At 38.4% G+C, this 12,910-nt stretch overlaps 1 protein-coding gene across 1 annotated transcript in view; it reads left to right on the top strand.

Moving 5' to 3' along the window:
* Positions 1-7,833, top strand: part of LOC126188271 (soluble guanylate cyclase 89Db-like) — a 540,286-nt gene extending 532,453 nt beyond the window's left edge. The window contains exon 13 of the mRNA XM_049929850.1: positions 6,291-7,833. Coding sequence (XP_049785807.1) covers positions 6,291-6,458 — 168 coding nt within the window. The 3' untranslated portion in view covers positions 6,459-7,833. The remainder of the gene's footprint in view (positions 1-6,290) is intronic.
* The last annotated feature ends 5,077 nt before the right edge of the window (positions 7,834-12,910 follow it).

Below are 12,910 nucleotides of genomic sequence, written 5' to 3'. Positions count from 1 at the left end.
GGCTGTTAAAGACATCCAATGACGACGTACGGCGATGTTCTTCAACTGCGCCTTAAATTTGTTGTATAGTCAAGAAGGAAACATTTCACGAAACCTGTTTGTCACCTTGGATCCTGACAACCGGTGTGCTTCAATAAATGTCGGATGAATAAATCCAGAGATGGAGTATGTTCGAAAATATTACGATGAACTCAACTATGTAGAAGAAAACATTCAAAAACTTAACACTCGTAACTTTCATTGTATACTTACATAAGGCCACCTCAGCAATACAATCGAGATGAAGTTTCCTAATAAGAACTGGGCTAAGATGTGGTGAAATATCAGTCACCCAGTTTTATGATCTAAAGTAAGTTCTCTTTTGTATAGCGTTTTTAAGAAGAAGGTATCCGCAAGTCACAAGCTGAATCAAATACAGCTAACGCCTACTCCACATAGCGACTATTGTCAACTGGTTGAAGCTTTAGAGCATGTCCTCGCATGTAACAACAAGATTCTGATCTGGATGTGCCCAGGAAAATATTAGCCTCCATCAACAGAGTCTTGGAGAATGACATTACAATACAGGATGTACTCAAGCAAGATAATAATTTACACCCAGTTCTAAAAACAACAGCTGTAACTGACTCACTGGACAGTATCTGTTTTATGCATATACAACTACAAATCTAACTGCGGAAGACCACATACAATACGTTACTGAAGAGCATTTTTATTTACAGAAGCATCCTAAATATTGACAGAGTTTTCAGGGATATTTAACTGTTGTTTTACATCACGATTGATGTTTCATTTTAGAAATTATGGTCTACAATAAAGCAGACTACCACTTCTTAAATATGTCTAAAATGCCTTTTATTTTTCCCTTACAAGTAATTTATATTTTTCGTTTCACGAATTTACAATTCAGTTGTGCAACTGAGGAAATACAAGAAGTGTATTCGCAACTGCGAATACGATCAGATTCCAGCTGTACACTGTATTGGCGACAGTGAAAATTTGTGCCAGACCAGAACCGAAATCCAGATTTCACCCTCCCCATTTTTTTCTCCTTGAGGAAGTACAGCAGTCAGTTACAGGCCGGTGGACACAGGGTGGACAGGTGTCGAAATCAAGGCCTGCCCATGGTGCCTCCCCCTCCCCATTCCTGAACTACTCCCTCAGAATTTTTTTTTAATACAAGTCTTAATAACAGTTATGATGGCAATAAAGATAGGTGCATCCGTAAATAAGAATAACTGAAAGTTAGCTAAGAGGCATGAATCTGTAGACAAAAAGAGCAGTAGGGAAGAAGGGGCGGGGACGTGGTAACATCGTCCTTCTCGGCAGGTGGAGTGTGGAGGCATAGTGTGCAGGGCTCAACATGCGAGGCCTGGCCACAATGTCCCCGGAAGAACCACTGGCAGAAGTGCACGAAAGGAGGGCGGAAGCCAAGAAGAGGGGTCAGGGACACCAGAATTGGGGGGAATGCCCGGCTTGGCTTGGTATAGTGCAGAAAAGAAATGGGTGCCTGTCCACACACCTGCCCCGCTGTGGGGTACGATATAGAAATGTAGTGCGGTGAGTCTCAGACCTCAGCAGGGGTGGGGGGAGAGGGGGGGGGGGGAGCGAGGAATGATTGCCAACCATGCGTGGCACAGTCCATCTGAGCGGGAGTGGCTTAGGTAATTGGAGAAGAAGGTATGGTAGTGTGGTTGGTGCTCAACTTCATTGTGGGTGGTTTGCCAGTACTGCCACAAGTCAAGGTGTGATTTATCATCATCAATATACAGGTACATCCCTTGACCTTTACACTAGCAAGATGTTTGGTGGCAGGGAAATGAGTGCCCTGAGGATGGATAAAAATCCACAGGTCAATCGAGTCCAGTGGAACATGGAGGTAGCAGGCTGCTACTTCCCAATCAAGTAGCTCCTCAATTGACTACACAAGGCCTGAGTGCACCCTGCTTGCCAACGGCACTCAGCAGACTAGACAGTTACACATCCAAGTACCAGCCAAGCTCAACAGTGTCTAACTTTGGCGATCTGATGTGAACCAGTGTTACCACTGAAACAAAGCCATTGGCACATTTCCATTACAAAAGACATAAAAATCATCTACATACAAAGCAACAATTGCAAGATTTTTAGCTGACCTTTCAATAAACACATACTCTTCATCAGCGTTTGTAATGTAATTTAGGTCTTAAAGCACATTCTTTGCCTTTTCATTCCACTGTCTTGCTGACTGTTTTAAACCATAAATGGTTTTAGATACATTATAGAATTCACCTCCGTTCACTTATGATATAAACCATGTGTTTGCTTCATAAGAATAGTTTCCCACAAGTCCCCTACAGAAAAGCGGTCTTAATAACAGAAATAAATCTTAAGATCAAGATTTACAGGTAAACTAATGAGAGCTCCATGAGTACTACATCTCACAACAGGTGAAAAGGTTTCATAATAATCTACAACAAACTTTTGTGTAAATTGCTTAGAAAGAAGTTTAGCATGGCGGAGTGCTGTACTACCTGCATTCCTTTTCAACTTAAATTCCCACTTCTTACCTACAATACTTATACTCCTTGTAGGGTCCACATGCTCCCAAACACCACTGTTCTGTCATGGTGTTCTCCAAGTTTCAAGGATTTTCTCCCAAACCGGAATAATCACTTACCAAATAGGTGACATAATCCAGGTACTCCTTAGGTCTGGGTACATAGTCTGTTCTTCTGACTGACTGGTCCTCTCCCGGAGCATCAGAATCTGTTGGCCACATCTCAGTCTCTTCTATGTTTACCACTGACTGAGCATCTGCGATGTAGTGTGGTTCTTTATTCGTGTTGGCTCTGTCACCTCCAGCACAGCTGACTTCTGCTACTGTCTCTGCCTCTCACCATTCAGCACACTTTTCATCTTGCCAGAACATACAGACATCTTCACTATTTACAGCTGGTGTCCTGGTCCTGTCAGTCATGCACTCACTCTCCAGAGAAATGGCACTCCCGCCTTTCAGAATTTTCTTCGGGTTATGTGGATCAGTTAGTCTGTAACCTCTGGTAATTTCATCGTAACCTACAAAAACAAGTCTTTTGGCTTTGACACTTCATGTTCTTCTATTTTGATCTGGTAATGGGGAAGGGATCGATAACCAAACACCTGTAACTGTTCAGACGAGACAATTTTTCCTGCCATAACTCCTGCGGAGTGTTACTATTAAGTGCTCTGTGAAGAACACCGTTTGTTATGAAAACAGCTGTATTGCATGCCTCAGTCTAATACTGCTTAGGTAGACCAGATTCAAATAAAATGCACCATGGCATCTCACAAATTGACCTGGTACTTCTCTCCCTACAACATCTTGTTTGGACTATAGGACACACTAATCCAATGCTCTATTCTATTCTCTCTGAGAAATGAACCAAACTTGTAGTTCACAAAATCACTGCTATCATCTGATCTAAATGCTTTGATCTTTGCACCAACTCTCTTTTCTGCCCAAGTTTTACACAAACAGAAAAATTTAAATGTTTGATCTTTACTCTCAAGAAAATAAAAGAATGTCCCACTGAACTTAGCCACACCATGTGACATTTGCTCCATGGGACCACATAAATCCATAAGCACAAGGACAAGCAAATCTGTTGTACATTGCCCTCCAGTCTTAGGAAATGGGAATTTTGACATCTTACCATGCACACGCAATTTACACTTGTCAACAGGTTCAGATCACAACACTTCAACCTTATGCCAACTCCTTGTAAATATTACTTAAGTCCAGTGTTAGCCCTAACATTACCACATCTGTGGTGCCGTATGTCTTCCATATTACAATTTTTTTTTTTTTTTTAACAGTGAGAGTATGCTCATCTCGCAACACAGCTTCAACATTTTTTAGTTTATAAATGCCATTTGATTCTGACCCAGAAGAAGGTAGCTCATCACTTCTGAGAGTCTTACATCCATCTTTGCCAGAAACAACATTTACACCTTTTTCATCCAAATTAGAAACTGGCAACATGTTAGCAGCTAAGCCAGGGACAAGAATAACATTCCTCATGGAAGGTATACCTGGTGAATTCACAATAAAATCTCCTTTCTCTTTACTTACTGGTTCAACATTATCAGCAAACATCAAATTTTTTTGTTTGTAGTTTGCTAATACAAAATCATAAAGCCATTCCTTGCCTGAAGTCATGTGTGATGCTCCAGAATCAATGATCCATTCATTCTAGTTGAAATTCGACATACCAAATGCACAAAACAATGTCTTGTCTGATCCCTTGAACTCTTTCTTCAACATTTCTTGCTTCTGGGAACAGCTGGACATGAAGTGACTATACTTCTAACAATTGGAACATTTTATTTTCGTCTCTTCTTGCTTGTCTTTGGAGAAAACCTGATGTGATTTCTTACAATGCTCTGTGAATAATGTGCAACCACTTCCATCTCTGCCCAACTTGAAGTATTCTTCAACACTTCCATTTAGTAGCTTTGGTTTGGTGATTTCTGATGTGAAATTTTCATCTGTTGTATTGGACACTATACCCTTCCTGTAAATGAGAAAAACGTTTGGTAGATCTCGATGCATAATGAGCGCAATCAGCCCATCATCTGATGATTTGTCCATGCTCTGCATATTTTTGGCTACATCCAGAATATGAATAATGTAGCTCTGAACATTTCCTTCAAATTTGGGTAATATATTATCAAAAGAGCATCCCAGAGTTTCATCCACTTCATTTTATTCTCCATTTTATTTTCCAGGATATTCCAAGATTCTATTACCTTTGTTGTGGTTTCCTTGTGTACATACAGAAATTTATCCATATGCAAAGCATCTATACCCATGACTGAAATTTTCACTCTGCAGTGGAATGTATGCTGATATGAAATATCTTGGCAGATTAAAACTGTGTGCTCAACCGAAACTCAAACTTGGGACCTTTGCCTTTCATGGGAAGTGTTCTATCAACTGGGCTACCAAAGCATGACCCAACCTAACAGCTTTACTGCCACCAGTACATCATCTCCTACCTTCCTTCAGTTTTAACCTATCAGGAAGTTTAATCTAAATCCTTCTCTGCATTCATAGCAGTACTTGCACCTATGGCATAACCCTATAATTTTTTGTGCATCAAAATTAATTTAATTCCAAACTTCCACATGCTGTAATCATTCTTGTTCCTCAGTTTGTCTACCACTAGAGTAGTAATTTTAGTCAAACTTACATTGGAAGACATTTTTGGAAACCCAAATTCACAGACACTAAATCATGTAACTGATTTCTTTTGAAAGCCATGAGTTCAAATGCCAAAGACTTTGACAAGACACAAATCGAAACAAGTATCACTCACAATGTGGTCACATAACCTAAAATGCAGGTTCAGTTATTTGTCTACAGACATAGTTCGCCACATGGTTTACTTATCTCGGCCCATAACTCATACACAGAATGAGATTTGTGGTGGTAAAGATAAATTACAGTTACATTGTTCATAATGCTTGTATTAACAGAGAATGTATTACATGGTACCCACACAAACTAGGAATAACCAGTCCAAGACAGTCCTCACCTCATAGACAATGACGACAAAGAAGAAACAAGGAGCTAGATTACCAGCACAACAACAGATTCCTTTAACATACCTCTATTTATAGCCTTATGCTTTCTTTCAGGCCTATTGTGCACAGTCACTGCTTTTTTTAAGAATTTTCTGTATACATTGAGGGGTCCATCCAATTATGAACTGTCCTGTTAGTACATCTCTCTGAAGGGTATGGCCAATTATTCTTCTATGCTTGAGCCATAGACACTCTACCTGCTCCTGACCAAAGCTAAATGTTTCAAGTTCATCTTTGAGATGTAACACTACTGCCTCTTTATCTTGGTTACTGCACATGTAAATCATCCTACTACTTCATTATGGTCGTCACACTGCCCCTAAGATTCGTTCTTAATTTGCAAATGTAGTGAATGGCACAGACAGCTGAAAATCTGATGGCATCAAATCAAGTTGAATAACGAATATCTTAATAACTTAAACTTAAAATCATCCAGCATTGTCATTGAACAGCATTTTGAGTGTAGGTACTGCAGGCTTCAAGTACCTTTCCAGTAAGGGATGAAAACAGAGAGAGAGAAATGCATACATACCTGAAAAAGAAAGTGTGTATGTGTGTGAACTTATAGCACCAATTATTCACAAATGTTTCAGCTACAATTTCATGTAATATTATATGATTTTCTGTTGTATTGTTGTCAAGAAACAGCCAAAACTAATAAACACTTTCTTCATTATTTGTAGGGTAAAGGGAAGATGGAGACATTTTGGCTGAGAGAAGCAAAACCAGAAGACAAACATGAAGAAGATCCCATAAAGAAAGGTTTATGTGGAATGGAAGCTGACAGTCCAGTGAAAAAAGAATCCCTAGTAAAAACATTTAATAAAAAGCCTGCAGAAATTAATACATAGTTCGCATGAACCAAAGGACACCTTGTGAAAGACTCTCTGAAGAGTTAAATGTTGTTGATAGTACAAATTAATTAGTATGAGGGTGAGGAAAGTAATGATGAATTGTCTTACATAATAATGAATGAACAAGACAATAATGTGAAGTTCCATTATCTGAAAAATGTAGAAGACTTTTCAGTCAAAAAATATGCCATCAGTACTCTTGGTACACATGTATGATCTTTGAATGAAGTGGCAGAACTTAATAGCTATTATATTTGAGTTAGATGCTATCTTGCAGCTATAGCCTCACTCCAGTAAGTAGTAAAGGAAATTGTACTGTACCTAGCTTGAGGCATGTATGATCTAGTGCACTGTCATCTGACTCTAAAAGGTGTATATCTTATATTAAATTTTGCTGCTACAATGAAGACACATAGATGTTTGTGTCTAAAAATATCATTACTTGGTATTTCCTAGTATATTTTACCAAAGAAGAGGGAGCTTCAATTCAATACAACATATGATTATGGAAACATAAAAATTCACAAGAGCGTGGCCATTCTGAAACAAATAATTAAACTCATTAATGCTGTTCAGGAAGTTTGTAGGATTTTATTCAGAATTTATTCATTTTAGTATAGTACTACTCACCTTAAAAACATTCCATGAAATTGTTCTTCTAAATCTCCAAAGTCAAGTATTTTAGAAGTTTGAGGCTTGAATGACACTTTATAACTACATTAAATGAAATTCATAAGATTATGTTCATGAGAATGATATTCTGTCATTTTCAGGGTTAAAACTGTCTTCTGAAAGTAGCTGTAATTTATGAATGGCAGAGAGTGCTTTCTCATTCTTGTAATTACCACCTTTTGGAAAAATTGTGTTTTAAATGTGTTGTAAAATAAATTAATATTAATGATAACATTAGTATGAGAGAAGCTTTCACAAGATAATATTTTTATAAATTAAATTGAAGGACATCTTACCAACTACAGAACAGTGCAAAATACCAATATCTGAAATGATGTAATAGGCCCTATAATGAGACTATAGTATATATAATACATATTTTTGTGATGACTGATTATTTCTGCATTATGACTAGGAAAGGAAGCTATAAATTTAATAATTATCTATTTTCACAAGTACATAACTAAATACATCCTTCTAAATGAAATTGCTATTGAATAAAATTAATTCCATGCAAAAAAACTAAATTATCTGCATTAACAAGCATACAGATAGGTATTTTTTTGCAGCACAAAAATGGAAATTTTAGCAGACAGTATCATAAAAATAACTATTTGTTTAATTTTGAATTTGCTAACATGCATGAACCATACCTCAATCAATGTACACTATTATTTCTAAAATGATGCTATATTTGGAATTGGAGATTAAACAATAAATTATCTTTTATAATGAAAGATCACATGTTTGATGCTATTTTGTTTTCACACTATTGTTACATCAATATCATTTGTAAAAAAGAAGGTTGGTATATTTTGTTGCATATTTTATGTACCTTCTAGTGTGAAATAATATTTACAGTGTGACAGTCAGATGTTGCACTGCTTTACTGCAGAACGGTATCTTAACCTTCCAAGACTACTGACTACATATTTAGTGAAATATATTCAAAAAACATAAAATCTTCAAAATTTTAATATAAGTTACAGGTATAAATTGAGTATAATGTTGAGACCCAGCAGAAAAATGCTCCTGTTGGAATACAAAAAGGTAAATGCGCTCCTCTTTAAAAGACTCAGACAGTTTTCTGTGGGGAATCAGTTGCCTCAATCTGCATTCCAACTTCCTCACCAAAAATTTTGACATGTGAACATATTCATGTGCTTTTAACACAGTATGTTCTAAATCCTTTTACCTAGTCTCTCTTTGTAGTTAAGCCTGCATACTCATAATCTCCTTCTCATTGCCACTGTTCATATATGTGACTCTGCCATTGTTTCCTTTTCTTTCATTGATTTGCAATGTATTCCACTGCCACTATCTTCTCTCTCACTTACACTGTCTCCTGTTGCATTTCTTTCTCATTCCAACTACAGCCACTGCCAACAATAACAACAACTGTAATAAAAATAATAATAATAAAAAGATGCACAGCTTATCAGCCAATAGAAAGAACTTTTTTGTGGAATTTTGTAGTTTTGTGATAATTAAGTACAGTTTAGGGCAATAACAAAATAATGTGTAAGCTTTCAGAACTCTCCATTCTGCATTTTTGTTTAAGTGGAAGTTTTTGTGCTTTTCCATTCTTTTGGTCAAATGTACAACATCCCTAATGGGTGTATTAGTCCACGAATTTACTCCTGGGCTGAAAATTAGCTATTCTTACACTGCACCCACACAATAACTAGCACTAACTGTACACTTCCTTGTTAAATGTTTGCTTGTAGTCATGCTTATTTGATTTCATCACTCTCTCAATCAAAGCATCAGTTCTCAGAGGCCCTAGTCCCTTTGTGGCTGACTTTTCCTGGTAATTTCCTTTATGTTCCCAGAATGAGATTTTCACTCTCCAGCAGAGTGTATGCTGATGTGAAACTTCATGGAAAATTAAAACTGGGTGCTGGACTGAAACTCGAACTCAGAACCTTTGCCTTTCATGAGCAAGTAATCTACTAAGTGACCTTCCCAAGCATGACTCATGACCTGCGCTCACAGCTTTGCTTTTTTTTTAGCATTTACAATAGATTCAACATTTTTCATGTTTACACTACACATGAAAGCCGATTCCCTCACAGTAAACAACCAGCTCTGAACACAAATTGCCGTTTGTGGAAATGATTAAACTAAAGTAGCAATGTCTACCAACCTGGTCACTTAACTAGGACACCAATGGGACACTGAGATCCATAAGGGCCTAAAGCACACCACCTTTGATCCCACATTTAAGTGAATATTGGGCAAACCAGTGATACAGCTTTTCATGAATTTAATGTATACAGTGTGGGCCTACAGAACAGATAAACCTGACTCACCATAAGATCAAGAGACTTCAGGAGCATGAATAAATGCTGCAGTCTCAGAATCGACAGTAATATGCTTTAGACCTTACAATCCTCACAAGAGAATCCCCATTGACCCCCCCATCCAACCCACCTTGCCCCCCCCCCCTCCAGATTTAGTGGTAAGAGGGCCCAGTGGACAGCATGTCTAAAACTGAACGCAGATCAAGCATGAAAACAGGAAGAAGGTGTACTTACCGGTGAAAAAAAAAAAAAGAGCAAAATAGAAACAGTGAATGGTCCAGGTGGTTAAGCAGAGATGGTGTTGAACTGCAAAGCATACGAGCCCATGTTCAATGCTCCATTGTGCCAAATCTTTTCCTTCTTTTTTATTTTTTACAAAATTACAAACTGTCTATCCAGTGACTGATGTATCTGTTTGCTGTATACATATTTATATCTGTCACCTGGTGTAATGTCTGTTTGCAGCACCGAGGTGTAAGGAAGAGACCCATAATGAAAGTTGACTCTGCACAACTACTCTATTAGCAGCCATAAGGAAGTGGCTTTCAAATGGGAACCACGAACTTTTGATGACAATGCAATGAGTCAACTGAATCCTCCACTGGAAAAGATGTTAGGTGTGTCATACACAACATTAGTGACAGTACGTGTGCCATATGAAAGGAATCTCTTATTGACAGACCTTACTTGGACACCTGATGAGTGTGTGAGATATGCCTCCTTTAGGTGTTTGTATGAATGTAAATGTGATAACCACCAAAGAAATTATGAATACATAATAGTTTGTCACATAAGCTGCAACAAATCAATGCAACAGTTTCACAGTCACACAGATTACCCTGTGCTCTATAAAAGCACATGTTTTTCTTGTTTTTGAAGTTGCTTCCTGTATTGGAAGTTTTGACTGTTGAATTCCTTTGTTGTAAAATTGGTAATACACATTTATTTGTTGTTTTCATTTCTGTGAGATGTCTATGTGGTCTCTCATCTGCTCTCACTATTCATCCCCTTCACTTGCGAAGTAATCTATTCTGACCTCATGACTCATATTCTATAATCAGTATATAGTATGATAATTGCCAAGACTACAGAAAGAGAATAAACATTTCAATGAATGGACAGGCAGTTGATAACTTTGTGAAAAAAATAATAATAAAAAATATTGCATGAGTGAGTTTTAAATGCTGCTCATCCACTTTGCAGTCCAACACCATGACACCACAGCTGTTCAATTATGCTTGGTGTTGTACTTTGAAAGACTGGACCTTTTGCTGTTTCTGTTTTGCATTTTTTCCCCAGTTCAGTAAACATTCTTCTTGTTTTCATGCTTGATCTGTGTTTGATTTTTGACAGGCTATCAACTGGGCCATCTTACCACTAAATCTGAATGGAGTGCAATGGGGAGTTTCCCTTGTCAGTGCCTCAAACGGATTACTGTAGGATAAAATTCATAACTTAATTTACTATAACTCATTCAGTGCTATTCTTATGCAGCTGATTTGAAATATGAATAGACATTATCTTTCAGATGTAGAAACACACCTACAAACTTTTTTTAATGTTGCACAACTCCTTCTTGGTGTTGCAATTTTTTTCTGTCAATGTAGCTGAGATAACTGCTGCAAAAATGTCCTACTGCAGTTTGCATGGAGCCACATATGGCAAAAAGTGCTCATTTGGTATGTATAATCAAAACATAACAGTCATCTTTTTATTATTTCTTTTAAAGAGGCCTCAAAGTTTCTTTAGTCCCCAGACAGAGGAAGGCCAGTGTTTGTGTTGTGTCTAGACAAGACAGCCTAGACACAATGAGAGGAAGCCGAAAGGCACGTGCTTAAACTCACGCAGGCTGGTGTGAGGTCTGAAACAGGATACGTAATAAATGCTATAAAGAAAAGTACGTAGCTTCTGGAATACTTAACTTTAATCCACATTTGTAGAACATCGCTCTTGATGATACATTAATAGAATCTCAATATCTATACTGGTAATGGCGCCTTGCTAGGTCGTAGCAAATGTAGCTGAAAGCTATGCTAACTATCGTCTCGGCAAATGAGAGCGTAATTCTCAGTGAACCATGGCTAGCAACATCGGCTGTACAACTGGGCTGAGTGCTAGTACGTCTCTCTAGACCTGCCGTGTGGTGGCGCTCGGTCTGCAATTACTGACAGTGGCGACACGCGGGTCCATTGTATACTAGCGGACCGTGGCCGATTTAAAAGCTACCACCTAGCAAGTGTGGTGTCTGGCGGTGACACCACAATTTGAGTACCAGCTGATACCACTTACTTGTATCACAGATCTTATTAATGATAAATGTGATGATTTGTTAAACCAACAAATGTAGCTAGACAGATAACTGGACACCAATTGCATTAAAAAATAAAGATATATTTGTATTGATACATGCTGGGTTATGGACCCGTGGTCTAGGGGTAGCGTCTTTGATTCATAATCAAAACGTCTTTGGTCCTGGGTTCGATCCCCGCCACTTGATAAATAATTTTGATAAATAATCAGCATTGGCAGCCGAAGACTTCCGGCATAAGAAGCCAGCCTCATTCTGCCAACGGCCTTGTCAAAGAGGGCGGAGGAGCGGATAGAGGTTCGGGGCACTCTCTTGTCCTAGGGGTGGGAAATTGCCCCTAAAGGCAGAAGAATCAGCAATGATCAACGACATGAGGATGCAGAAGGCAATGGAAACCACTGCATTAAAGACACTTAACATGTATCCACAGGCTATTTGCAGATGACACGGTTGTCTACAAGAAAGTAGCAACATCAGAAGACTCGTACGTACTCCAGGAAGACCTGCAGAGGATTAATGCATGGTGCGACAGCTGGCAGCTTTCCCTAAACGTAGATAAATGTAATATAATGCGCATACATAGGGGCAGAAATCCATTTCAGTATGATTATGCCATAGGTGGTAAATCATTGGAAGCGGTAACGACCGTAAAATACTTAGGAGTTACTATCCGGAGCGATCTGAAGTGGAATGATCACATAAAACAAATAGTGGGAAAAGCAGGCGCCAGGTTGAGATTCATAGGAAGAATTCTAAGAAAATGTGACTCATCGATGAAAGAAGTAGCTTACAAAACGCTTGTTCGTCCGATTCTTGAGTATTGCTCATCAGTATGGGACCCTTACCAGGTTGGATTAATAGAAGAGATAGACATGATCCAGCGAAAAGCAGCGCGATTCGTCATGGGGACATTTAGTCAGCGCGAGAGCGTTACGGAGATGCTGAACAAGCTCCAGTGGCGGACACTTCAAGAAAGGCGTTACGCAATACGGAGAGGTTTATTATCGAAATTACGAGAGAGCACATTCCGGGAAGAGATGGGCAACATATTACTACCGCCCACATATATCTCGCGTAATGATCACAACGAAAAGATCCGAGAAATTAGAGCAAATACGGAGACTTACAAGCAGTCGTTCTTCCCACGCACAATTCGTGAATGGAAC

The sequence above is a fragment of the Schistocerca cancellata genome, chromosome 5 (assembly GCF_023864275.1).
Source record: "Schistocerca cancellata isolate TAMUIC-IGC-003103 chromosome 5, iqSchCanc2.1, whole genome shotgun sequence".
Taxonomy (NCBI): Eukaryota; Metazoa; Arthropoda; class Insecta; order Orthoptera; family Acrididae; genus Schistocerca; species Schistocerca cancellata.
Note: the sequence above shows the minus strand (reverse complement) of the source record. Positions and strands in the feature narration are given on the sequence as shown.